The sequence below is a fragment of the Argentina anserina genome, chromosome 7 (genome assembly GCF_933775445.1).
Source record: "Argentina anserina chromosome 7, drPotAnse1.1, whole genome shotgun sequence".
NCBI lineage: Eukaryota > Viridiplantae > Streptophyta > Magnoliopsida > Rosales > Rosaceae > Argentina > Argentina anserina.
In genome coordinates, this window is record NC_065878.1 from 22,366,628 (window position 1) to 22,393,950 (window position 27,323).

At 41.0% G+C, this 27,323-nt stretch overlaps 9 protein-coding genes across 11 annotated transcripts; 3 read left to right on the forward strand and 6 right to left on the reverse strand.

Moving 5' to 3' along the window:
• The first annotated feature begins 4,781 nt into the window (after positions 1–4,781).
• LOC126801544 (leucine-rich repeat receptor protein kinase EMS1-like) lies at positions 4,782–8,901 on the forward strand. The gene has a single exon (XM_050528927.1). The coding sequence runs from the start codon at positions 4,896–4,898 to the stop codon at positions 6,597–6,599; it is 1,704 nt and encodes a 567-aa protein (XP_050384884.1). The 5' UTR covers positions 4,782–4,895; the 3' UTR covers positions 6,600–8,901.
• LOC126803837 (leucine-rich repeat receptor protein kinase EMS1-like) lies at positions 6,828–8,729 on the forward strand. The gene has a single exon (XM_050531564.1). It carries the CDS (start codon positions 6,828–6,830, stop codon positions 8,727–8,729), a length of 1,902 nt encoding a protein of 633 aa, XP_050387521.1.
• Positions 8,902–9,663: 762 nt separating the features above from the next.
• On the reverse strand, positions 9,664–10,669 carry LOC126801543 (heat stress transcription factor B-2a). Its single transcript, XM_050528926.1, has 2 exons — positions 10,360–10,669; positions 9,664–10,275 (listed from the first exon to the last, which is right to left on the reverse strand). The coding sequence occupies exons 1-2, from the start codon at positions 10,609–10,611 to the stop codon at positions 9,691–9,693; spliced, it is 837 nt and encodes a 278-aa protein (XP_050384883.1). The 5' UTR covers positions 10,612–10,669; the 3' UTR covers positions 9,664–9,690.
• Positions 10,670–12,010: 1,341 nt separating this feature from the next.
• On the reverse strand, positions 12,011–14,150 carry LOC126802562 (uncharacterized). Of its 2 annotated transcripts, XR_007672984.1 has the most exons (2): positions 12,513–14,150; positions 12,011–12,315 (listed from the first exon to the last, which is right to left on the reverse strand). XR_007672984.1 is itself a non-coding variant. In XM_050530204.1 (1 exon), exon 1 carries the CDS (start codon positions 14,053–14,055, stop codon positions 12,685–12,687), a length of 1,371 nt encoding a protein of 456 aa, XP_050386161.1. In that variant the 5' UTR covers positions 14,056–14,150; the 3' UTR covers positions 12,381–12,684. The 2 variants fall into 2 exon arrangements, 1 of the variants encoding a protein (XP_050386161.1); XM_050530204.1 differs by lacking the exon at positions 12,011–12,315 and having other exon boundaries at positions 12,381–14,150.
• A 1,950-nt stretch (positions 14,151–16,100) lies between these two features.
• LOC126803106 (uncharacterized) lies at positions 16,101–17,237 on the reverse strand. The gene is made up of 3 exons (XM_050530860.1): positions 16,881–17,237; positions 16,677–16,762; positions 16,101–16,552 (listed from the first exon to the last, which is right to left on the reverse strand). Exons 1-3 carry the CDS (start codon positions 17,074–17,076, stop codon positions 16,421–16,423), a joined length of 414 nt encoding a protein of 137 aa, XP_050386817.1. The 5' UTR covers positions 17,077–17,237; the 3' UTR covers positions 16,101–16,420.
• A 1,582-nt stretch (positions 17,238–18,819) lies between these two features.
• Positions 18,820–19,791, reverse strand: LOC126802101 (uncharacterized). The gene has a single exon (XM_050529648.1). The coding sequence runs from the start codon at positions 19,519–19,521 to the stop codon at positions 18,937–18,939; it is 585 nt and encodes a 194-aa protein (XP_050385605.1). The 5' UTR covers positions 19,522–19,791; the 3' UTR covers positions 18,820–18,936.
• A 97-nt stretch (positions 19,792–19,888) lies between these two features.
• On the reverse strand, positions 19,889–22,210 carry LOC126802102 (protein phosphatase inhibitor 2). The gene is made up of 5 exons (XM_050529650.1): positions 22,158–22,210; positions 21,750–21,774; positions 21,421–21,551; positions 20,957–21,136; positions 19,889–20,371 (listed from the first exon to the last, which is right to left on the reverse strand). Exons 2-5 carry the CDS (start codon positions 21,752–21,754, stop codon positions 20,184–20,186), a joined length of 504 nt encoding a protein of 167 aa, XP_050385607.1. The 5' UTR covers positions 21,755–21,774; positions 22,158–22,210; the 3' UTR covers positions 19,889–20,183.
• Positions 22,211–23,046: 836 nt separating this feature from the next.
• LOC126802518 (uncharacterized) lies at positions 23,047–25,347 on the forward strand. Of its 2 annotated transcripts, none has more exons than XM_050530153.1 (7): positions 23,047–23,100; positions 23,701–23,860; positions 23,985–24,125; positions 24,248–24,356; positions 24,456–24,517; positions 24,852–24,955; positions 25,083–25,347. In XM_050530153.1, exons 2-7 carry the CDS (start codon positions 23,768–23,770, stop codon positions 25,183–25,185), a joined length of 612 nt encoding a protein of 203 aa, XP_050386110.1. In that variant the 5' UTR covers positions 23,047–23,100; positions 23,701–23,767; the 3' UTR covers positions 25,186–25,347. The 2 variants fall into 2 exon arrangements, with proteins under 2 accessions (XP_050386110.1, XP_050386111.1); XM_050530154.1 differs by having other exon boundaries at positions 23,065–23,100; positions 23,705–23,860.
• Positions 25,348–25,446: 99 nt separating this feature from the next.
• On the reverse strand, positions 25,447–26,061 carry LOC126802519 (uncharacterized). The gene is made up of 2 exons (XM_050530155.1): positions 25,722–26,061; positions 25,447–25,631 (listed from the first exon to the last, which is right to left on the reverse strand). Exons 1-2 carry the CDS (start codon positions 26,059–26,061, stop codon positions 25,582–25,584), a joined length of 390 nt encoding a protein of 129 aa, XP_050386112.1. The 3' UTR covers positions 25,447–25,581.
• Between the last annotated feature and the right edge of the window lie 1,262 nt (positions 26,062–27,323).

Consider the following 27,323-nt stretch of genomic DNA (forward strand, 5'->3'; position numbering starts at 1 on the left):
TCAAGATAGCTTGCATTACGGATATGTTCATATAGATGATGAAAAGGAAAACAGAAAAACATTTAATCACTTGGTTTCCTATTTGTTCCATGAGTACGTTGTTTCCCTATATATTATGATAAAAAAAGAAAATATTTCCTTTATATTTTGCAGGATTTTATGTGGATACTTCCTAATGTACGCAGGAGTAATCAGCACTAGTCCTTTTCTTCTTTATCTATATATTTTATACATGATTGGGATCGTGATCACCATAATCACAGTCGGCTACAACATTACTATGGTTTGTATGACATGATAAATAAAAACAAATGTGACTTTGAAGATGCATCAGCCTTAATCGAGATGAGCAATCGCACACCAATGTGGACAATTGCCACAATCAGATTGTAAAACGCAGGAGACAATTGGTTGGAAGAGCTTGTTCTCTTGATGCTGTTTCATATCCTCCTCTAATTTTACAATTTGTAGTTCGTTTATCCCTATTTTCTACTTGCTTATGAAATAGTTCGTTTATATTGTAATTCGGGTTGGTCCATTTTTGTATAATCAAGCACAACTATATACAGTAAGAGTGTAAGACCAAATCAATCTAGTGTAAGACCAACTCTCTCTCTCTCTCTCTCTCTCTCTCTCTCTCTCAAAGTTCGTAAGAAAGAAGAAGACCAAAGATTTCGATCTCTTCCCAGATCAGTATAAGGAAACAAAGATGGCTCAAGATTTTCTTAAGTCTAAAGAAAGCCACTGGTAACGAGACATGGTTACAAGAATGTTATGGACCACAAGCTATGGTTTATGTCAACTGCTTCACCAGACATTTCACCCTGATGGAAGAAATCAGCTTATTGTTGAAGACAATATTCCTGCAGAGATGTGTTCTGGGAATTAATGGATTTTGGTTTCCTTTTCGGATTCCGAACCAATTATGAAGAGTTGGTTCGGATGTGTCCAGAAACTATCAGAAGCTTCATCAAGTTCTGTTTTCAGTCAATAGCTAAACCTGAAATCAATAGCAACTTTACAGGAATCAGAGTCTTCTCAGCCTGTCCAAGTTTTGAACTCCCTGTGGCTCAAGATGTCCAGAGATAAACTCTCAAGTTTTGGACAAACAAGTTCCTGGCCTCAAGAGTTTCCCAGCATTATTATACTTTGGAGAAACCAAATTATGATTGGGACGACAAATTCTGTTGTCACATTGCTGATCCTCGCCTCATGACTATTGAGGAAGAAGTAAGAGCTAAAGGGTTCCAACATGTTGAAAGTCTAGTGCAAGTCTAGCCAAAGCTGCACTAGACTTTACAAAATCTTCAGTTGGGCAGGAAAAGTTCTCATCAAAGCAATGGCACAAACATTGCCATCAGTTGGTTCACAAAATCGATGAACAAGTCTTGCATTATGAAAAGTTGTTGTACATGGAAGTAAGGCCGATTTAGAATCCAAAAGTTGTCCTAGGCTAGTTGCTAAAGACACTTTTTTTTTAGGTTTTGGGAGACTCACCCTCACCTTTTTTTTTTTTTCAATAGAAACATATAACTCTATGATTTGAAAAAAAAAATCTAGTGTTATTTCCTCACATACAAATATAGTTGTATTTATTTTCTCTCTTAATATGATTACAACTGATTCTCCATTTACCTAAAAAGACAGAGAAATTATCAAACGAGTTCAACTGGTTCCGTGTGTCGATATAATACATAAATCCTAACTTGAAACTCCACAACGAAAGTTTTAGATTTGTCATTGTTGATCATGTGTCTCAACAAATTTAACCTAATATATTGAATCTTGGTTCGAAAATCTTAATAGAAACATCTCATATCATCAAACTAACTTTTAATTTTCATATATATGGAACTACCTTACATACAATTTATATATGATGTAATCTGCTACTCAGCTTTCCTGCACAAAATAATTGAAAAACTAGTTTCAGAAGTTTCAAAAAGACATTATGAACAAGAACATGTGGTGGCCTCTGGGTGTTTGAAATCATTGGTCCCAAACCCAGAAGGCATCTCTATCCTCAAATATGGTTCTTTCTGAAGCAGAAGATCAGCAATGAAGACATGAAGTACACAAATGAAGTTTGGCCACCATTGGGCTCAGTTCTGGGTACAGTGTGACACTGACATTACCAGTCCAATAATTTCTTGGGGGCAAAAGGAGTTATATGAGGACAAGGCAATAGGTATACCTCTAATGCCTATTTAAAAGCTCTAGCAGCTTTCCCTGAGCAAATAATCATCATGTTTATTCGTTTTCTTAATTTTTGGACATAGTAGCCTAGTTTGTCTCTCAGTGTGACAATATTGCACAAAATTAAAACTATTGAAAGGGAAAGAAAGAAAAGTTTTATAGAGCGAAATGATGTTTTAGCATTACTTATCCAATACTTCAGCAACTCTATTAGGGGAGGTTATACATTATGATGGGTATAATATATAGATAACTCCTTATATTACAATGTACGTGGTTATTGATTTAGGAAACAAGAAGCTTCATGTGTAACTCGCACAAAATTGGATAAACTGCTACACATTTGAGCACTATCTTACCGATGAAGATGTTTCCAACGAAAGACGCTCCAACAAAACGCATACTTGTAACATTAGGGTAAGTTCGAGTAACTCTTCCCATTATTGCTCATAAGGTGGCTTTGTACTTTGTAGTTTGTCATATACATAGAGCCGTGGAAATAAACCTTGGTAATGCAATGTGACATTCTCCCACCAAAAAAATATTGAAATTTGAAAACAAAGAGCGAGAGGACGATTGTAATTATAACCCGAAAAAGGGAATACATACTATTATGGAAAAGAAAATGAAGTGTCAGGGCATCAGAAAAGAGAAAATTCTTGTTTCTTCTGGGTTTTGCTTCTGCTTCCTAATGAAAATGACTTCTCAGGCAATGGCTCTCCCCTCTTTTAACTTTTCTTCTCTCAGGTCTCATCAACTCCCCATCCCTATCTCAAGTGCAAGCTAAGAAACAAACCCAGAAGCTAATGTTACATAATTGGAAATGACGAAAACGACCACGATCCGATGTCGAGGCCACCCCTGCTGTGGAGAAGTCCAGAAGTTGCAGTGGTGCTAGTTCCGGGGGCAAAGTCACTTTCGTCGCTCTCGATTCTCGAGGGCGTTTTTGTCAGTTTACTTGAGATTTACAGGCCCAGCTCAGGAGAAAATCAGGTTCTTGGACTCTCTGCCCCAAGGTGGGGGTGTGTGTGGGGGTTTGGGGTCCCTAAATGAATCAGTATATATCATCACCAACTCTTTTTGTCAAAATTTTGATTTTAGAAAAAGTGAAATGTGATTATTTCGTTCAAGCGTTTATGGAACCTCGATTATTGCCTAGAGAGTAGAGAGTCGAGAGATTAGCAATTAATAGCAACTTATATCATGGAGCTAAAAGTTGGTTATAAGTTATAGATTCAATTAAACCATGCTATAAGGATTAAATGCATAGACAACTCAAACATGGAGGGGTGCCATGGCACCCATTTGCCCTCAAGTAGCTCCGCCCCTGGGCTCAATGTAGGTCGGATACATTTTCTAGGCTTCTAGAAAGTGGAGATACGAAATTTTTGTACATGTCAATAAACTCGCTGAAATTAGAACCGACTTTGTTGTAACTCGTTGTAATCCAAGTCTCGTTTCGGAATTCACACGGTAATAGGCGGAAGATGATAGAATGGTTTGGCGATAAAGCAAATCTCTGTGCTTGTTTAGCTTGTTTACTATACGTTATGTCAAGAAAGTTGGCACAATTCATGGGTAAAAAGCCTTATTTGCTGCTACAGTGCCTCGGCATCAGGCTCTTCTTGCTCGACATGACACTTTCTTTCTACTTCAATTTCACTATTGAAGTTATCACTATTGGTTGGGGGCAGTCAATGATCTTCCCCATAAGCTTAACACTTCAATTATCAAGAGTCATAATTTCTCCATGGTAACTTGTAACCTTTTCTTTTCACTTGTGAAGCTTTTGGCGTATAGCAGCATACTATGTCATCTCACTCATTAATGAGCAAGGAGGATTCACACGACATACGCTTCCCATCTTACTCCCCCATATTCCTCATATTTGCACCAAAGTCTCAAGAGTCAAAGTAATTTGTGAATCCACCCCAATGAGTAAACAAAACAAAACAAAGTATAAGATACTTGTGGGTCTAGTTACCAATGATGCACCTACCTAGTTCATTAGTTCATTAGTTCATTCCCTCCGATCAAATTTCATGCTCATTTCCCATGTCTTTAATCATACAAAACATTACTTTAACTAATGCACATAATTAGTTTAACACTACTCGAGTACTCAATTACATTCTATGCTCGTTCCATACTTCTCGAGCTTACAAGCCTTCTCGAGTTTATTAAAATGATTGACGAATCACATTCTTATCACTCCACATCCATACATAGTGCTAAATCTATTAAGTCCTAAACCCACCAGAATCTAGTCTGCAATGCACTAAGGATCCTAAATAGAAGAGTCTAAAAATAAAATAAACCCAAGAAGCAGATCCCCCATTTTAAGCTATAAAGACAAGCCCCGGATTCTTCTTCCCTATTTAAAAAACGACACCATACTCCTACTACAAAATAGGGGCGAATTTCTGAATATAAACAACCTCAAGGTCCTAAATTTGACTCAAATACAAACCATAGAGACAGAAGAGAAGTCACGTGACCTGCATGCCGTTCTTAAACCCTATTAAAATTGTCTTTCCTAAACTCCCTCTCTCTCTCTCTCTCTCTGACTCTCTCTCAGTCACACCAGTAATGGCGTTCAAGCTTCTTCTTCTTCCTCACCCTCTCTCTCTCTCTCTTGATCTCTACATCACTCTATAAAACAGACCCAAACCCAGTTCTCCATTCTCTCTCTACTTTCCATGGCGCCCAGAAAGTCTCTTCCTTTCTGGGTCCTCACATTTTGGGTTCTAATCAATACCATCGCCATTGTTGCTCTTGTTGTTGTTGCAGAAAACCCAGAATCAAAAGCCCTCCTTTCCTTCAAAGCCAGCCTCGAAAACCCAGAAACTCTCGCCTCGTGGAACATTTCGACCCCTCTCTGCGACTGGGTCGCTGTTTCATGTCAACTCGGCCGAGTCCACTCACTCACCCTCCCCAATTTAGGCCTCCGAGGCCCGCTCTCTCCTTCTCTCTCCTCCCTCCCCAACCTCGCCGTCCTCGACCTCTCCTCCAACCTCATCCGCGGCCCAATTCCGGCCCAACTCGGTGATCTGACTCGGCTCCAGACCCTCAAACTCAGCTCCAACTCGCTCGCCGGAAAAATCCCCTTGGAGATCGGGAAATTGTCTCGGCTGCAGACTCTCGAGTTCTCCGGAAATGGGCTCGCCGGAGAAGTCCCGGCCCAAATTGGGAACCTGACACGGCTTCAGCACCTGGACTTGGGTAACAACCTCCTCTCTGGTTCTCTGCCTTTAGCTCTGTTTCGGAAGCTTCAGTCTTTAACGACCTTCGACGCATCGAACAATTCGTTCTCCGGTCCAATCCCGCCGGAAATCAGTAACCTGAGAAACCTCACTGAGCTCTACATTGGGTGGAACCGGTTTTCGGGTACCTTGCCTAAAGAAATCGGAGAACTTTCAATGCTGCAGATTCTTTTCGCTCCGGGGTGTTACATCACCGGTCCGTTGCCGGAGGAGTTGTCGAAGTTGAAGTCACTGTTGAGGCTTGATCTGTCTCACAACCCTTTGAGGTGTTCTGTTCCGAAAGAGATAGGAGAGTTGAAAGAGCTGACTATGTTGAACTTGGGGTTTGCTGAGCTCAATGGGACTGTGCCACGTGAGCTGGGGAAGTGTAGCAATTTGAAGACTGTGATGCTTTTATTTAATTCGCTCTCCGGGGAGTTGCCGGAGGAGCTGTCCGAGTTGCCAGTGCTGTCGTTTTCGGCTGAGCAGAACAAGCTTTCCGGGCCGTTGCCGGCTTGGCTTGGGAAGTGGAGTGGGGCTTCGGAGATTATGCTCTCGAACAATTTGTTTTCGGGGAACATTCCTCCTGAGATTGGGAATTGTTCTCTGCTGATGCATATTGACTTGAGCAACAACTTGTTGAGGGGTGCAATTCCACAAGAGCTGTGCAATGCTGTTTCGCTTCTGGAGATTGCGTTGGCCGGTAATTTCCTTTCCGGGAGCATTGAGAGCACGTTTGTGAAATGTAGCAACCTTACTCAGTTGAATTTGATGAAGAATCGGCTCTCTGGTCCGATCCCGGAGTACCTTTTCGAGCTTCCTCTGATGGCGATTGAGCTCGATACAAACAACTTCACTGGTGAATTGCCTGCTAGTCTTTGGAGCTCTGTCAACTTGATGGAGTTTTCGGCGTCCAGTAATCAGTTGAGTGGTTCTCTCACCAAGGAGATTGGCAATGCTGCTGCTTTGGAAATGCTTGGTCTGAGTAACAACCAATTGAAGGGCACCATTCCTAAGGAGATAGGGAATCTGAGTGCTCTATCTGTTCTGAACTTGAACTCTAATTTCCTTGTGGGGCAGATTCCTAATGAGCTTAGCCTCTGCAAGGGCCTCAGTACACTTGACTTGGGGAACAACCATCTCAATGGCTCGATACCTTAGGAGCTTGGGGACTTTGCTGAGTTGCAGTGTCTAGTTCTTTCGCAGAATGATCTGTCCGGGCCAATCCCTTCAAAGCCATCACTCTATTTTCGGCAGGTGACTATCCCTGATACTAGTTTTCTCCAGCATGTTGGTGTATTTGATCTTTCCTATAATAGATTGTCTGGCCCTATACCGGAAGACTTGGGTGAATGTGTCGCTCTAGTGAATCTGTTGATCAACAACAACATGCTGACTGGGAGAGTTCCGAGATCACTCTCTCGCTTGACGAATCTCACAACCTTGGATTTGTCTGGGAATATGCTTAGTGGTTCCATTCCTCCAGAGTTTGGTGATACCCCCAAGCTTCAAGGGTTGTATCTGGGAAACAATAAGCTTACAAGCACCATTCCCAACAGCTTGGGTCGTTTAGGCAGTTTGGTGAAGCTGAATTTAACTGGTAATAAGTTATCTGGAGCTATACCGGCAAGTTTTGGGAACCTTAAAGGGCTGACTCACTTGGATTTGAGTCATAATGAGCTGGATGGTGAGCTTCCTTCCGCGCTTTCAAGCATGCAGAATCTGGGAGGGTTGTATGTGCAAGAGAACAAGCTGTATGGCCAAATAGATGAGCTGTTCTCGAACTCCATGGCTTGGAGGATCGAAACTGTCAACTTGAGCAATAACTTTTTTACTGGGGAGTTGCCTCCTTCATTGGGAAATTTATCATACTTGACGTTTTTGGATCTTCATGCAAATTTGTTCAGAGGAAAGATACCTCCAGACCTTGGGAATCTAGAGCAACTCGAGTATTTTGATGTTTCTAGTAATCGGCTATCTGGGCAAATTCCTGAGGAAGTATGCAACATCACTAGTCTGGTTTTCTTGAATTTGGCGGAAAATGGTTTGGAAGGGCCAATTCCCAGGAGTGGCATTTGCAGGGACATTTCCAAAGCATATGTTGTTGGTAACAGCAAATTGTGTGGGAGAAGTGGGAGTTTAGATTGTCGAGTTAAAAGCTTAGACAAATCAGCAATGCTGAATGCCTGGGGACTTGCAGCAATTGTAGTTGGAAGTACTCTGATCTCTCTTGCAGTGGTCGTGGCTCTGATCAGATGGCTTACAAGAAGCAGCCGGCAGAACGATCTTGAAGAAAGGGAGGATAGCAAGCTGAAGAGTTTCATGGATCATCATCTCTATATCCTGAGTAATAGCCAACCAAAAGAGCCTCTGAGCATCAATATGGCCATGTTTGAGCAGCCTCTTCTGAAACTAACTCTAGTGGATATCCTTGAAGCTACCAACAATTTCTGCAAGACAAACATTATTGGAGATGGAGGGTTTGGAACTGTGTACAAAGCCACTTTGTCCAATGGTAAAACAGTTGCGGTTAAGAAGCTGAGTGAGTATAAGACCCAGGGTCAGCGAGAATTTATTGCTGAAATGGAAACCCTGGGTAAAGTGAAGCACCAGAATCTGGTTTCATTGCTGGGGTACTGCTCTATCGGTGAGGAGAAGCTCCTTGTATATGAATACATGGTGAATGGGAGCCTAGACCTGTGGCTGAGAAATCGGATGGGAGCTCTTGACGTCCTAGATTGGGACAGACGTTTTAAAATTGCAATGGGAGCAGCGAGAGGCCTATCATTTCTTCACCATGAACTAATCCCACACATCATACATAGGGATATTAAAGCCAGCAACATCTTACTCGATGAAGACTTTGAGCCAAAGGTTGCAGACTTTGGACTTGCAAGATTGATCAGTGCCTTTGAGACTCATATCACAACTGATGTTGCCGGAACATTTGGCTACATTCCACCAGAGTATGGACAAAGTGGGAGGTCGACTAAGAAGGGAGATGTCTACAGTTTTGGTGTGATACTGCTTGAATTGGTGACTGGAAAAGAGCCAACTGGACCTCACTTCAAAGAGAAGGAAAGTGGAAATTTGGTTGGCTGGGTGCTTCAGAAAGTCAAGAAGGGGCAAGCCGCTGATGTTCTTGACCCCTTGATACTTGGTGCGAATTCAAAGCAGGCCATGTTGCAAGTGCTGCAGATTGCTTGTGTGTGCCTCTGCGACAACCCTGCCAGCAGACCTACAATGCTTCAAGTGCTCAAGATCCTTAAAGGGATGAAAGATGAGGAGTAAAGGGCTGACTGACTTCCTTTTATGTCAACAAGGTGGTAGACTTGTTGTCATAATATAATTATGATCTTGTATAATAATGATGTTGTAAAGTAATTCAGGGAAGTGCTTATGTATTGCACTGTACTGCTCTTAATCTGCTAATCTAATCAATCAGAAGCCAGAGTTTCACATTCCTCAGTTACAACTTGTTTCAATTTCAAGACAGACCTCAAATATAAATTAAACGATGCATGCTCATATATATCATTTATATCTTGCCATCCATTTTTTATGGTGCATGATATTTTCAATTCTCAAGGCTCTTATGTGTGGGGACTGTCCCAGCATGTTGTGGAATACGATTTGCAGGTGGTGCACTTAGGGCATTCCTGGCCTCCTCAGTCTCTATATTTCTATCCCACTTCAGATCTTTTCAGCATAGTACTGGCCTGCTGGAGAGGCTACAACTTTAGCGTTTGAAAGCTGAAAGGAGAGCCTAAAAATTCTACCACTGTTGAGGCTAACGGTGAGTGCTAGCTGTTATATGTTCATGTAAGTGAGTGCTAAACAATGCCTAAGTCAAGAGAGGCTAAGTTTACAGGCGGCAGTCTGCAATGCCATGCCAGCGAACTATGCCAATAGTCAGATGGAGGCTCCGGTGCCCACGCCGTGCAAAGCAAGGGTGACCATACCAAATGTTGTTGTGACGTTTTACCAACTCTCTGAGAACATATGATTTCTAGGAACACACGGTTTTTTGACTAAGAATATACCAATAATACATAACCCACCTAATGTGACATGATTTTACACAGTTGAATTATTGAATAATGGAAGCTTTACCAGAACCAAACACCAAAGGAGAAACCAAAAATACAAAGCTGACTATTTTCTATAGCGAAAGAAAGATATCGATGCAGAGACTTCTGAGGTTGACAACGCACGTGCACCAACCCTTGCCCCCCTCGAGTCTCTACGTTTATCAATTACACACCCTCTGATTGGCCCTGTGGCACTGCTTCAGCCACGGCGTCTCACGATGATGATCAGGACCGTCTGATTTCACCCCACCACCACTGCTCGGTTGCCGCAGCCGTAACTCCATCTCCTCCTCCTCCTCACCGCCGCCGCCGCCTTCCTCCCGCGCTCTTTTCGCTCCAATTTCCACCCCGAAAATCTTCGGACTCATCTCCTCGCCGAAGAACCGCTCCCCGCTCATCGCCAGCTCCTCCGGCGGCGACTTCGCGCAGGTGTAGCTGGACACCATGGTAAACACGTTGTGGCAGAGAGACTTGATCTCGGCGACCTCTTTAGTCAGCCGGAGATTCTCCTTCCTCAGCCTCTCGTTCTCCTCCACCAGCTGCCACGGAATCCTCGGCCGCGGCGACGAGCTCGACGAAGTCACCTGCTCCTCGCCGGAGTTCACCGGCGAAGCAGCCAATTTCGCCGGGATCACCGCCGGCGGCGTTATCCTCCGCCGCTGGATGTCGCACAGCAGCCGCTTCTCGCCCTTGCGAAAGCAATCGTTGGAGAATTCCCACCGGTCCGGTATAATCTTCTGAAATCTCTGAAAACAAAATTAAGATTCAAAAGCTAGAATGAAAGAATATATAATCGAGATTAGAAATCGAAGACGAATTCTGATTCGTACATAGGTGTTGAGCTGGCGGACGAAGCTGGAGAAGTTGTTGTGCTTGAAATACTTGGGGAGCAAATCTCTGGCGAACACGGTGGGGTTCTTGACAACGAAGCTCGATCCGTCGCCGCTCCAGGCGATGACGTCATCGATGGCCGGATCGTCGACCAGCTGGTAAGTTTTGCTGAGGAACGGCGTCGGGGAGCCGCGCTGCGACGACTCGCCGGAGGTGGACTCGCCGTTCTGCTCCACCGGCGGAGGAGCCATGGCAAGAAATCAGAATCAGGAGTCAAAAAATTGGGATTCGGTTTTGGAAGTGGGAATTTGGGGGTGTTTGTTGGTTCTAGAAGGTTCCTATTGGGGATTTTATAAGGGGGGAGGAGAATTTGGAAGGAAAGCGATAAGCGATTCGTGTGGGAATAGACCAAAGGAAACCGCAAGAAAGTTCTAACCCCACCTTGGTTTCGAGAAACTTCCGGCTCGAAATTTCTTCGATTTTGACTACGTGGCACAGCCTGAGTGGCTGAGATGAACTGTAACTTTAAATTTATTACAGCTGTTACTTCATGGCAAAAGATTAAAAAGGTAAATGTGCGGGTCCCACAAGCAAATATTGAGTTCACATTAAGAATGGTAAATATTGAGTTTCTAACTTGGGTAATATAGAATTTACAGAAGCCGAGCACCTTCATAGAAGGGATGTGAATGGATTGAACAAAATGATACCACTGATATTGGATACGAAATGGGGCCATATGCTTGGGCCGATAGTATGCTTGGGCCGATAGTTATATGAGTTATATCAGGTCGGGTCATGATGATAGATCCATTAGGCACAGGGTATCACTAGTTTCCCGACTATATAAAGCTAATAGCGGTAAGAACTATCTGATGAATATGGAACTTATCTAATTTATTTCGTTTTAATTTCCTTTAATTTAATGTTTTAATCTCCTTTAATCGATTGCTTGATGGATTCTGATCCCAACACTTTCTCATTGCATCAAGGTCCCCCCCCCCTCGATTTAGAAACACAAAATGTAAATGGGTCGAGAGAATAGAGATGTTGTGAATCGTTGAATGCTCGCTTTCAAAGAGATAGAATTTTTGTAATGTAATCCTGGAATGAAAGGGACTTGTATGCAGTCTAGCTAGAGTTACGTTCGATTTAAAATATTGTTTTTTGGTTAGTATTGGGATCAGCTGTACAAAGTTGAACAGTTGAACTTTGGTAAAGGAAGTTATAAGACGCAGACAAGTATTCCAGGCAACAATGTGACCGATTGGTATCATGAACGGCAGAAAAGATACAAGAGTCGTTCTGAAAAATGGTCAGAAAGCTTATAACTAGTACTACGAAGAGGAATATTGAAGAGGCAGCAATCCTTATCATGGCTCTAATATCTAATATGACATATTGAAGAGGTACAACAAAAAATGTCATCTTAACATAGATTGTTCTTAAAACAAAGTGTATTCAATGCAAAACTTCCTAAAGATAGACAGGGATTTCTAACATTTATATCCACAGCTCCAACAAAGCAATAAAAATGAACTCATCGAACTAGCAATCATATTTCACAAATCTTTCCAAACACAGATTCTAACAACCAATCGAACACATCTAAGCATGAGAAACAACCATGATGAAAAGCTTGGCTTATTTACAGAACTTGTCTGTCCTGTTCTAGTCATCCACGTCTCCACAGCAGTTTGAATTTAACTTGTAACCGATTTTGATAAGGAAGTTAACAGGTGTAAATGTTCAAATGTACAGTCAGAGAATGCCAGGAAAAATATGCGATTATTATTGTGAAGATATGATTTTCTGAAAATATTTATGTTTTGACTATAAAACCTCTGTTTGTTTGTTTCTATGCCAATATGAGATGTGAAAGAGTATTTTTGGAAGTTCGTAATTTGGTAGTACCTTTATAGTAGTAGAGATGCCTAGTATTGAAGTTAGTTTTCCTGAGACATGCAAACATAGTTGATCAAACTTGAGAAGTAACATGCTCAAACAGTTGTTGAACAGATACAAGAAGAAGAACTCAATCAGTAAATTTGCTTCTAACCAAAAACATTGGATGAAAACTAAACTACCGCATACAAAACTATGTTTGAAGTTCGTATAACAACATAATAAGCATAAGAGATCAAATGTATACCAGACAATGTGTTTGATTCTCTTTTCTCTATGCTCTGAAGCCAAATCGCAGATGCTGTTAAGCAATGAAAACCCCGCTACAAGCAGCACAACACTCAAACTCAAAATTTGTGGGAAGTCCAACTCAAGGACTCCTCATTAATCTTCAAGGTTGAAGCAAAGCATCCAAGTCATCAAGACATGTACAAAAAACATCTCCGAAACAGAAAAATGGTAGCTGAAGTATACACAGCCCAAACAAACAGAATCCACCAAGCCAAAAACACCCCTACTTCTCTCACAAACGCAGAACAAGGCAGCACACTACAAGCATATCTGTAATCATCCGAAGAGATGCCCTCCACCCTAGACAGCCCAAGAAACAGAAGCAACAAAACCGGCGGCGCAAGGAACTGCAGAACCACCAGGCACAAGTAATGATTGTGCAAAAACACCTTCGCCCGACTGAACTCCAAGTCAGGAACCTTCCCAGCATGCAATCTCTGGTACCAACACAACAATGCCTCGTTCAAATACATTTGCAAATTCGGCCTCAACGCAACCAGCTGCAGAAACCCCGAAATCAGCAAGCACCAAACCCGAAATGTACCAAATTCCGAAGCCGAAAACCCGATGTTCCCAATCAAACCATCCACATTTCGAACCTTCCCATTATTCTTATTGACAAGCATTTCACAAAAGGGATTGATCCACAGCAAAACCGTAAACACAGACATTACATAGTTCACATAAAGCACCAATCTCCCAAACCACTCGCACGAAATCATACCCAAATCGGACCTTACTTGATCAGTCCCTAACCAAAACGCCCTCGCGTTCTTCGCCGCCGGCATGAACAAGAATCCGGCAAAGCACCCCATCAAAATCGCAACGAAAAGCCTCCCATTCGAATCAACAGTTGCGAAATTAAAATCCAAAGCCGATGTGCCGTACCGAAAGCACACCACGCTCCCCAGTACAAACCCGACGACCCCGAAAGCAAAGCTCAGCTGCTTCTCCGACCTCCTGGACGCCGATTTCTCCGCCGAGACCTTCGCCAGAGCCGCCACGAGCTTCGAAACTCCGGCGAAGCTCAAGAGAACCGGAACGAAGACGCCGCCGGCGAGGAATTTATCACCGGAGGAGCCGCCGCCGCCGCCGAGGTAGATTTGCAGGGCGAGGCAGGCGGCGGCGACGGAGGAGAAGGTAAAGGCGTTGGTGTAGTCCCGGAAGAAGATGCGGGTCTGGAGGTGGGCCTCGTCGAGCTTGAGGCGGAAGATCTGGGCGTTGTTTTCATCGAAGGTTGTTGGGTTGTTGTTTTTGGCCTTGGATTTGGGCTTGGGTCGCTTTCGGAGCTCCGGGTGGGAGATGGGATCGGAGCCGGGTCGGCGGATGGCGGCGGTGGAGGAGGAGGAGGAGGGGTTGATGTGGTCGGGGTGGATGTAGGTGTGGAGGCTGTGGAGGAAGAGGATGGGGAGTTTGAGGAAGGTGAGGAGGAGAGTGAGGGAGAGGGAGAGTGAGAGGTGGAGTATGAGATTCTTGTAGGTCGATAATTGGTGTGTCATTGTTTTAGGTTTTGGCCTTTTAGGAGTTTAGGGTTTTTGAGGACTTGAGATCTTCTGATTCTGGAGTTTCTGGCTTCTCAACTCCTGAGGGTGGTGGTTTGTATCAGCTGTACAAGAAAAATGGGATCTTCTGCTTCATTGCTTGTTTTCGGCTCTGTGGAATCTGCAGTGTGTGGGCCTTTTGGGCTTGGGTATGGCACTGTCTCATACCCATGACCCGAAGTGTCCATCATACTTCGTTGCTCGGGGTTTAATCTTTCCGAAGATTCACCTTATCACAACAAACATCTTATCAAACACTTTATAGCTTGATGTAATTTCAACGATATCATAGATGCGGTCGAAAGTGATTTAGAGTCGGTCGATGCTTAATTAATGACTTTTTTTCATTCAACAAGCCTTAATTAATTATTGTATTATACATTAGAATACGACTATAATTTTAAAGGCAAATTATAAAAAATATCATATTTCATCTTAAATTACAAAAAAGTCAAAATTTATTTCTTAAAGTTAAAAAATAACCAACAAGCATAAAACAAAATTAGAAAAATCATTTTTAATATTTTCAGATTGTTTTCCTCATTTTCATTTTTTTTTCTCTTTTTCATTTTTTTTATAATTACAGCCATAACTTTGTTGTTCGGCGATGGATTTGAGAGTGGTTGGTACCGTTGAAAATATTTTTCTCCCCTCTTTTCATTTGATACCCTACCTACTCTGAACCGACCACCGTACAAGGCACACAATCCCTGCAAGCAATTCTGGCGAAACTGGAGTTCAAGGTTCTCTAATTCTTGTTATTCTTATTATTCTGAGTATACTCATACTAATTTCTGAATTTTAACATAATTTCATGCGAATTATGCATTTAGACATTTCCTCTCGGCCTATCACATATGTTGTCACACCTGTTGTCATACCCGCTGTCACAACTACTGTCACATCTGCTGTCACATTCGTTGTCACACCTCTTATCACACTACGTATCACACCCACTCACACTACCAATAACACTAACTACCACACCCGATATCACACACGTTGTCACACCCGATGAATGACTAGAAATAACGAACCCTTTGTTTACTGTTATGTGATATTGAACTTTTCAAATCAACTCATATGATCGAAATATCGACATTAATGTGATATCACACTCCAACCACACTATATGTCACACTATCTATCACACTATTTGTCACATTGCATGTCACATTAGTTATCACATTAGCTATCGCATCAGAAAATTAGGGTGACTAGTAGAGTGATAGTTGGTGTGATAGCTATTGTGATAGGCAGTGATAGAGTGACAACAATTTTCTAAAAAACAATTGCCATATATATGAGGTCAGCAGCTCGGTCGTCCTCCTCTCATCAGTATCGTGGCCTCCAGGTAGTCACCTCCTCCAGATTGCGCCTCCATCTAACTTGAAACTTAATCAGATAGATCCAGATCTCCTTTTCCGACAAGTCTTGCATCAACATCCAAACTCCAAACGTCGTGTTGCGTCAAGGAAGAGATTTGATGGTCCGAAGAGAGGTCCCTGGATGGCAGACTCCCGAGAAAGATGGGTTCTTAGCTTGTAGATCGCGTCAGAATACCTCTCCCTCCCTTTTTTCGATGACAAATCCTCCCCCACCACCAATCCTTCCCAGACCTTCAAGGGCCAGTGTGCCTCTAGCGTCGCCTTCTCCTCCGAATGATGTCTCGACGAGGCGTGTTGGTGAAGTCACCGACAAAGAAAGCGCTTGTGAGAAGGCCCATATCGATTTTTCAGATCGGGTCAAAAAAGAGAGAATGAAATCACAAAATTTCTATAAAAAAAATCACAAAACTCCAACATCTCTTATATATTATTCTACAAAATTAAATGCATTTATGCATTATTGAATGAATATATATATAATATTATATATTTATTCTAATTAAAGAATATTAATATTTGATTTTATTAACGTCTTTTTTTTCTCTTTAAAAAAAAGAAAGAAATGTAAACTAATAAAATTTAGAGATTTTTCATAAATTATAAAAAATTAAAATTTTTATAAATGTAGAGATTTTCATTCACTCTCCATCTCATTTTCTGTATAACAGAGAATTGTATGAGAATGGTTTACAAGACCTCTAAGCAACTAACTCTATCCTAAAAGATAAGATATTTGCCGGAAGCATCAAGAATACAAGATCGACCACCATCTTCCACCGGATTTCCTTTGCCGTCATCGTCCTTTCCATCCCTGTAAGTCTTGAAGCTTACGTTCCCAACACATGGACATTTCTGGTATTTGGTTTAAGATCATCACCGATCTCAACTAATTAATTAGGGCATACCTAATCTCGACCTTCTGAAACAATAATCAATCAGCTCAGCACTGATACATTTTGATTTGATAAATTTGGCTCCGCAGCAACTTTCTCATTTTTATTATCGAAGATCTCTCGCAGTACCGGTACCATATCCCCAACTATTGAGATCTCGAACTCCGGAACTACCTGTAGAGAGATACCCTACATCAATTAGTACCGTAATACACAAGTTTTAGATCTAACCAGGGGTGAATATGTAAAAAGCTCGCAAAATATCTGCCTAGCTAGTGGTAAAAAAATTCATATCAACCTGATCCAGATGCGAAGAAATGAACGGTTGCGACCGCAATCTCCTTGTTCTTCTGACAGCTCCGCCGTCCATTCCTCGTACCGGACCTGATATCAACAACAAGTTAGTTAGCTTCGACGCATTAGGATTGCCATCTTATACATATAGTGTGTACGTACGTGTTCAGGCTTTAAACACCAAAACTAGCCAACATTAATTAGTTACCAGATTTCTTGGTTGTCCGGGGGGTTTTGATCCGATCTAGGGTTGAGTCGGAGGTGTCCGGCACGAAACGATTGAGACGATAGCGAGCAAGGCGGCCCTTGCTTTCAAACATGGAGCACACGAAGGAAGCCTCCATGGTGTTCAAGAACTGCACATGCTTCTCGTTTGTCCAGCTGATGGGCACGTTCGACTCCATTTCTTCTATGCAAATTTCAAAGGGTTTGGGAACGACTATCAATCTGTGGGGGTGTTTGAGTTTTTGGTGAGGATGGCTTTCTTGTAACAAGAAAACCGGCTTGCTTATAAAACCGTGAATTTGCTTCCTGATTATATATAGAGAATAGAGAGAGCTTATAACATATGGTATGTGATATGTCCAAGTTTGATGGGAAGAGGTTTGTCAAAAAAAAAAGAGTTGTTGGGAGGAAAGTATTAGGAACAATAGGATGTGCCTACTTGTTTGTCTTTGACTAACATGCCGTTGCCTCACGTTTTGTGCTAGATTTTTGTTAGTTTCATTTCTTAGATATTTGTTTGGTATAGTTATGAACTTAAGAGCTTGGTCTCATATGCGTGAAATAATTTGTTGGAGATGAGAGATCTCACATCTAAGAAGTGAAAAAAAAATAAAACGTATAAGTGAGTGGATAATAATCAATTGTACCGAGGCCTTTTGTGATTAAAACTCAACACCTGTGAGTTGACTAAGTTGGGACAATATCGGTACAGTTTGTTCACTGGCCATGCTTGTCGTTGTTTAACATGATATCAGAGCGGGTCCCTCTCCAATCGCGCATCCAATCTTTCATGGGCCCGAGTTGGGTGCCACTTTGTCATGTCATCGGAGGGTTTCCGATTGGATGACCACTAAGTGTCGTTGGTTACTGGACCTTAGTTTCTTTCATCCCAGTATGTGAGATGTTAATCTGTCACGTGTCAACCTAAAAAATTAGATTGCACGTGAGGGGGCGTGTTGGAGAGGAGAGATCTCACATCTAAGAAGTGACAAAGAAAATAAAGCTTATAAGTGAGTGGATAATAACCAATTGTACCGAGGCCTTTTGTGATTAAAACACAACACCTGTGAAGTGGCTAAGTTGGGACAATATCAGTACAGTTGGTCCACGAGCCACGCTTTTCGCTGTTTAACATAATTAAGTGCTTATAAATGACTTACAGTACCCAATCCTTATAGCTCATTCAGGCTAAGCACCTAACTGGTCGACTTGATTACACATCTTCGGGTTATCATAAGCACCAAACAAAAATATCGGATGGTAGAGAAGTGTATGGGGTTAAAATATCTACTAGTTTTTTTTTTGGGCAAGGAAAATATCAAAGAGCGCTTTATGAGATTCACTTGCGGGGTGGGAGATATTTCTGGGACGAAGAAGAAGAAGAGGAAGAAGAACAGTAAGAGGAGGAATAGTAAATACGAAAATATCTGCATGAGGGCTTTTGTTGAGATATTTTCAGATTAGTCGATTAGATGCTGACGGTGATCTTGTTGGGACCAATTCGGTGTGGACGGTTCTGACTGTATTCTTTTTCGTAGGGCATGATTGCGCTCATTCATGTAATTAAGTACATCAGTAGATACTCTTGGTCACAAATGGTCCTCTCCGTCATCTCTTGTTTGTTCTCTGATCGACATTGGTTGTTTTTACTTAGGTTGAAAGGTTTTTTTTTGGGGGTTAAAACTTAGGTTGAAAGGTTGATTGCTTATATATCTCAGTAAATTAGGTGATATCCAGTTTGAATAACTTGTTCTTATCCTAGTGCCATCAACAGTGAGCGGTATGCATAAACTTATTTCCTTAATTCTTAAGATTTTCAACAGCGAGTGACATGCATAATCTCCTTGTTTATCTTAGATTTTGTGATTAACAAGCTTTTCATCTTATATTTTCTTGTAATTGTAGAATCACTCTCAAAGAATATGCCATACAAAGTTGTTTATTATCAACCCTTCATTTACAAGAGTACATTGAGGGCTACAACATTCCCAGGCCAGCTTTATCGTCTCTCTTGGCCGGCGCCGTCGATGGAGGTGGCCTCATTCAAGATTGGTGTGGCGCGCTCTGATGGCCTCAGGGCTCTGTCCTAAAATCTCACCCAACCTATAAACCACCATCTCAAACAATACAAACAAAGCACCCTCATACACACTCCCCATCGGTAGCAACGGTCTAGACTCCGCCGCGTCCCCACCGTCATCCGCCATAGTCTGCGCCGGAACATACCCCACCACGCTAGCATGCGCCACACACGACCCCGTCTCCGGCTGACCCGTCAGCAGCAAGACTCGACCACCTTGTGACCGTGCAACCGAGCATATGGCATCGACGGTGGAGAAGCCACCTGGTCCGGCGGAGGCGATGAGGAGGTCGTTGGTGGTTATGGGAGGAGTTGTCATGTCGAATACCAAGTGTGCTGTGAAGCCGAGGTGCGCTAGACGCATGCAGAGTGCCTTGAGCATTAGGCCTTCTCTTCCCACGCCGTAGAGGAAAACTTTGCCATTTTGCGCGGCGGCGGAGGACTGCTCTGCGACCAAGACATCTAAGACAGGAGGGTGAGGGTGGGTGGGTTTTGAGAAGATGGAAGCTATGTGGCTGCAAATTTGGGAGGCCAGTGAAGCCATAGCTTTGAGTCTCCAGGATAAGATCAGTGTGTATTATACTAGCAGGTGTAGACCAGCAAAACATGCAAGAGTGACACATCAGCAGTTGTCTTTTCCTTTGTTTTCATCATCATTTTCAATTTTTCAATTTTCTTTTTCTGGTGCAAGTTATAGAGTGATGAACTATTCTCATTTCTCAAAGCCAAAGCATAATAGTACGAGTCTCCTACAAGCAATAGGAAAAGGCGAAATGCAAGCTATAGTCTGAGTAATCATTCTACCAATTTCAATGTTCACCATGGTTATGAAAATGTTTCAACAATTTTCATAAGTGAAAGGATTCATTAACAAAGCATCGTTGCCAGGTTGTTGGGGGGGGGGGGGGGGGGGGGACTTATCTCATTGCATTCACGGTAATCGGTACAATCAAATTCTTGAAATGGTGACATTCTATCTACCAGTATGGTACAGGGATCAAGAGTTTTAAGCAACATTGTTACGGAGACAAAAATAAAGTGAGCCATTTACAAACAAAATACATATTGATGAATAATACAAATAGCAGCCACTGCGATCATTTGTGCATTCTGTATTAGTCATCCCAAAAACTGTAATCAAATGTCAGCGATATATCAAGCATAGTTTAGTTTTAATTTGGCAATCAAGTCTTAGCTTGGCTTCATCTAAGCTCCATTAGGTTTGGCTGCAGGAGACAAAGGAGGATCAGAGCTCTTCACTTTGTTCATCTCAACATCTTCGTCCTCTTCTTCATCATCAGGAAGCGAACCTTTCCGTCTGAGTTCTTTTACTTTCTGGTATTCATTGTAATGAGCTCTTCTGTGCTCCCTGAAACTCCTGCTTTTGTCCGAATCTGGCAAAATCAATGGCCAAATGTACACAATGGGTCAGTGTAGGATTTGTAGCATATGAGTCTAACTAGTAACTATTTTAATTGACATCTACATTGTAGAAACCTAATTAAGATCAGAAAGAAAGACGTGATAAGATCACTAATTATTGTTTCTGGATTGTGCATAAACCCATTGAGATCAGCTTAATTAAATTAGCATAAAGATAACAACGAATCTCCAGGTATGACCAGGATCTAATCTCTGGTGTGTTTAACTAAGTAACAATGGCCCACTTGAACAAACCTCATCCACCAATAAAGCTGTGTTTCTATCTATCACAAAATGACATCTGCTAACATATGAAATTAATATATGCACCTTCTGAACTTTGAAATATATGTAAAAGAAAGAAAACAAAAAACTGGAGGAAGCAAGTTTGATGTTTTAAACTATAACTAAACTTCTCAATTCATAAAGTCTAATAACCAAATAGGCTGGCTAAGGTATAATAAGCAATCATATTACTGAATTAATCTGGTGATAGGTTGCAATGAATTATGCCCGACAGAATCGTGTTAATTAAAAACAAAGGAATAAATGAACACCTTCTCCATCTTGATCCATAGCATCTCCTTCATCCTCAGATGATGTCCAGCCAGTAGAACTAGTAGTCTTCTTTCTACTTGATGATGCCGCATCACTCAAAGCAGTTCTTATCGCTTCTGCATGCATTGCGTCCGCAATACATTCATCAAACCGACTCCCCCGTATAGGAGACAGAGATCCTGCAAAGAGTAGTGTCATCAAACATGATAAGCTATCACATTAAAGAAACTAATTCTTTTCAGCAAACAAATTCAAAACCACCCTAAATGCTTGAAAACCAACTATGAACCATGCATTTCCACATGAAAAAGGATTTTCATAAGATTCAACTAGTCAAGACTCAAGACTACCCTAGCTTCTACATTTAGAGCAACAAGTTACTTGGGAGGAAATATCGACAAAAACCTTATAGCACATGCATATAACTCTGAAAAGCCTCATCAGGAAGCAAGAAGAACCTTACCCTCATCATCTTCATCATCAGTTTGCATGGGGTGATACGGCGTCTTTGGCTCAGTAATTTTCTGCCTCACAGGTTTGTTTGCTTCAATTTCTCCCAGATTCTCCTCATCCCATCTAACTCGGCCTTGGTTACTAATTCAGAACAACAACAACAACACCACCAACAACAAAAATTCTAAAGTCAGTACATCCCCAATGTACACAGGCTTTTATAACACCACAAACAACGATAAATGCAATGCCTTGACTGCACCATATCTTCCCCAATACTCAGTTTTACAAATACGAATTACAGAAATATCAACATCATATGAAGACAGGCGAAATTACCTCATTCTGCACTAACAGCCAATCCCTGCAAAAAAAAAAAGGCACCACAAGCAACTCAGTAACTTTGAATTTACCAAAAGTAAATGAATCACATTCATGAGTCCTCAAACAAAACCCCAAATTCCAAAAATGCAAACTTTCATTCTCATTTCTCAGCAATAGATCCACAGCTTGCTCATATTCCATAATTGAGTGAACAAAGACACGCAAGAAGCAATAAGCTATCAAATAGAGCCACAGATCAATAGCACACTGAAACCCTAATTGAAATAAAACTATAGCTGAATCCGAATACTCGTTAACGTTAACAAGACCGAAGTTCTGTATTCCGGTGATCGGAGAGGAATATTGACCGCCGGGAATAGAATTGAAAGCGGAAAATGAAATCGGAAAACGGAAATTTCGTACCTTTTTGAAGAAGAAGAAGAAGAAAATAATGAAGCTTCCAAGTTTGGAAAAAGAGCTCGGAGTCCTATTTTTCCTTTCTGCTTTTATGAGTTCATGTTTTACCAAATCACCCTCGAAATATCAGGCAAATAGCAACATAGCCCCAGCTACGATTAACCTATGTAAATACGTTTTTAGTTTTTAGTTTTAGTTTTTACATTTTCCCCTCGGGTGTTGATGACATGGTCAGCAGTTGCAGTTGATCGCAACTGTCGTGGTCAAATAGTAGTTAAATAGTTAGATTAGACCGTAGTTGAACGTCACCTAGTGCTCAACTGCTAACTAGGTGATTGACACTATTTTCCTCTCATTATCAACAAAAAACCCAAATATGATCGAACAAGTTGAATTAGAAAATGTGTAGTGAGTTTGAGCAGTGCCATTAGATTAAAGCAATAAATGACTTTGGTTGATAAACGCTTATTAACGTTTAAATTTAAAGCTCGACACAATATAAAGTAATTCATTTACATAATTTGTTTATTAGACAAACCACAGTCTTATTAAAAATATATCGTTGAGAGACTTTATAAGTAATGTGAAAAATATATATGAATAATAATTCTACGTGTTATAGATTAACTGCTCTTAAATGATCGAATCTTTGAGGACTTAGATCGATTTCAATCATGTCTAAACTCTACGGTTCACTTAAGTTAACTAATGCCGCTAGCGTACCATCTCATCTTTTGCCGGACAAAATTCTTCGAAAGTTTCACCGCAACAAATTACCAAGTCAATGGACACAGAGAACGGACCCGCCAAGTCCTCAAGGGGCAAAACAGGAATTTAAAAATAAAACAAAATGGTGGAAGCCGAAAACAAAATCGTAAATTGGAAGCTTTTCGATACGAAGCTTAAGGAGACCGAGAGAGTGAACCCATCACCAAAGCATCCCTCAATAGTAAGATTTTTCAGCTTTTCTACAACCACAGTTGTTATATATAATCAGTGGTGTGTATCTATATAGGTTCGATTTGATTTAGTACAAGGATCCAACTATGAGATTATACTCCGGGAATTGTTTCTTGATCTGGGTGTTTTGTGGTTGTGGGTGTGTATTTTGGGTCTGAAACAAACTTGGGTCTGGCTTATATTCAGTTTTTGATAACAAAAGCTACCTGGGTTTTAAGTATGTTATAGATGTTGATGGGAGATGGGATATCCCTCTTTTGGTTTTGCTTCTGTTGTTTATTCTGCTCTTGGTTATTGGTTGTGCAATGCATGCTGGTCTATTGTAGATCTAGTCTGATGATTAGAACAATGTGATTGAAGGAGTAAAGAAGGGAGGAGTTAGTTTGATTAAAATGGGGTGTAATTAGATATGAGGATTTGTTTGAGTTTGAGGAATAAGTAGGTGAATAAAGAGTTGGGATTTGATAATTGATGAGGAACATAGATGTAACGTTGATGGATGGGGACAGTGAGACTGTTAAGTACCAAACTGTATTGAGCAATGCATTTCAAATCTCTACTAATTATGACCATTTTTGTTCTGATTAAGGTAGCAAGTTGTGGCTTTGTGAGCTACTTTGTTCTTGCATCTGAGGGGTTATAAACAAGAAAGAGAGATGTTTTCATTGTTTTATGGACTCTGGAAGTATATGTTTAGCAAGACGGAGTTTCATGTACTCATTCTTGGAATTGACAAGGCTGGGAAAACGGTAATGCACTTTCACATCTTCTGTTAGTCGTAGGGGGTTATTGGCTCCATTTTTGAATCTCACATTCTTTTAGCACATTTTCAAATTAATCAGTTGTAATTCTTGGACCGGTATTTTTTTGTAGACTTTGCTGGAGAAGTTGAAATCAGTTTACTCAAACTCGGAAGGACTCCCTCCTGATCGAATTGTTCCAACTGTAGGACTTAATATTGGTCGTATTGAAGTGTCAAATTCTAAACTCGTGTTCTGGGACTTGGGAGGTCAGGTATGTGATTATTGCATGACTGTCATTACTCTCTCTCTCTGTTGCATATCCAACCTTTATGTTGCATCAATTCCATTTTAAAGATGGGGTTTACATTTATTTCTGCTTGTTATTTCTGGCAGCCTGGTCTTCGCTCAATCTGGGAGAAATATTATGAAGAAGCGCATGCTGTGGTCTATGTTATTGATGCTACTTGCCCATCACGTTTTGAGGATTCAAAATCTGCATTGGGTAGGTGATGTTCAAAATCTGCATTCAAAATCTGTTAGAAATGATATATGATATTATATATGAAATGCCCATACTAATATCTTCAATTCGTTAAACCAGAAAAAGTTCTTAGGCATGAGGATTTGCTAGGAGCTCCTCTGTTGATCTTAGCCAATAAGCAGGTGAGCAAAATACATGATCATATCATACATAATTAAGCATAAGCAACTTTACTTTAAGTTTTGGTTGGACTTATATGTGTCTGAACTCATTCAACCACAGTTTCTCGTAAGTGCTTAGGTTCCTGGTAAATATTTGCCAGTGGTTGTAACTCCACTATAGAATGTTCTGCCATGCCTGGGATTCTATCTGATTCTCTTAACATATAAGAGTTGCATCATGTTGTGGATCCATCTCTTTTCTTTAACATATGAGACTTGTACCCTGTTGTGGATTATGCTGCATTCCTTTCAACATATGGTTTTACTCTTATGTGTGATTTCAACTGTCATTTAGGATCTTAACGATGCTGTGTCATCTGAGGAACTTGCTCGATATTTAGATCTGAAAAAGTTGGATGAAAGAGTTTACATGTTTGAAGCTGTTTCAGCATATGATGGGTAAGTTCATCCTATTTCAGCTTCCAAGGCTTTGCTGAAATCTTTAGCTGCCTTTAAAGTAGTGGTATGGGAATGGGAAATACTAGATAAAATGCAATGACTCAGTGTTTGAAATTTGACTGTCCAGGTTGGGGATTAAAGAAAGCGTTGAGTGGTTGGTGGAGGTAATGGAGAGAAGTAAGAGAACTGAAACTTTGAGAGCTCGTGCAGGAGGCCCAGCTTCTGCTTAGAATCACTATATGTAGTTGTCTATCCCTGTTTTTTTGTAAACCAATCTGTAGATAAATTATTGTCCCCAAGTTCTTTATATACTGAATGATTCACAGTCAAAATCATATCATCGCATACTATCAGCCAGCCTCTAGTGCTTATTGATTTCCCTTTTCAAGTTGAAGTCTCAGATTGTAAGATGGCACTTGATTTATCACTTCAATTATTACAGATATTAGCATCCTGTTTAAATCAAGCAGAATGGAAGATTACAGCATTCAGAATCGTAATTGTTTATATATATTGAAAGAAAACTCAAAGCTTGCTTCTTTAGAACAAGAAGCATGCAGAATACATATAAATACTCTGATCTTGTAGCTTTTCCAGTTGTCCATGCCTCTCTTGCCTGTAACCTGCTATTTGCTCATTGCAAGAGCTCCTCTATCCTTCATTATTGGCTGTGCTTCTATGCAAAACACAGAAAGCCAATGTCACCGAAACGCAACTCACAAACAATTCAAGTGTGAAAACCAACAGATTGGAACCGAAAACTTACTGGAAATGAGGGCCTTGGGTCTGGTCTTGAACAGAATCCGGTATCTGATGATTCCGATGACTTCCAATTCCACCCTGCCCGGACCACCCTCTTCACCACCATCCTTGACTTTGTTCATCACCAATAGCGGCTTCTTCAGCGGCAGCTTTGTCCCGGTCAGCTCATGATACCCAATCGTGAATGTGTAGGTTTCCGACGAGGAAGGCCGGCAGAGAAGACCAATCTTGAGATTCTGGAGATGATCTTGGAACTGGGGTTGAACTTCAACCACCCCTTGTAACTCAATCATGGCCCATTCAGGACAATTCTCTCCACAGCTACACTTTACCCGAATCTGCATTCTTCCCTCTTCCAAATCTCAAACGGCGACAACTTTTCATCGGAGCTTTATATACTGATGGAAATTTTTGGCGCCAACATCTCCCGCTCAGCCGCTCAGAACTATATTTGGGCTGCTTTCGCCTTGGGCCTCGATGCTTCTAGCCCATGCTTTCAACCCTAAACCCAAAACAATCTGGGGAGGAAGGATTGTTGATTGTTTAAGGAGTCTTAAGGGTGATAGCGTATCTTGGATGCTACTTCGGAAGGAAAAAACTTACGTCTCGGTACGCGTCCGAACTCTTTTTCAATTGCATACTTTTTGTAATATAAATAAAATTTTTAAACCGTTTAAAAGTTAAATAAACCAATAAATATTAACTTTGCAAAAAAAGAAAATGATATAAACAAGAGTCATTTTTATAGAGTTCCAACGAAAATAATCCCATCGAGGGTAATGTCAAATTTTTATGTCTATAGACCGACCCCAGAACTTCTACGTCATTTCTTATTTATTCACTTGATCTTTTTATTTTATTTTATTTCATTAATTGAATTTTGTTTGTTGATTAAGGCTAAGTTCCGTAAAAACCCCCCACTTTTTTTTAAAATATCATGAACAGCTCCTGTAGGTTGAGCGTCTTTTTCAAGGAAGCATAGAATAGGAGGAACAATCGTTTTTATAGTCGATTGCATCAAAAAAATTGACGACTAATCATGAGACTACTAACTTTCACCATGATTGTTCATTTGTTTGATGTCATTGAGTAAACGATTTTACATTGATTTTTTTATAGAAGTGATCATTATTGATAAATTAAAGTTTTGAATAGTTAAAATTATGTATTTGTATTCCCGAAATATGCAAATGAGAAAAAGTTTGAACGCATACGTACATACTAGGTTATACACAAGTTTCTTCCCCTTCGGAATCTATTAAAAAGGAAAAGTACAATACTAGGCAAGTGTTATTTGCATATTTAAAAAGATGATTCACGCAGCAAGGCCTACCAGACATTAGAGCTAGTGAGGTACTCATGGATCTGTACTGAAGTATCGTCAATGGGAGTGTCTTGATCCGGACGTGGTGTTTGTGGTTCTCGATAAGTTGCTGGAGCTCATTGACTGTGTTACGTTTGGTGCGGTTTGCAAACAATGGTATCGTATTGCAAGAGCCTACAAGCAATTGTGTAAGAGAAAGATGCTTCCCATGCTCTTAGTCCCGACAGACTATGATGAAGCAAGTCAGGAACGGCGTTATCGAAAGAAGAACAGACAATTATG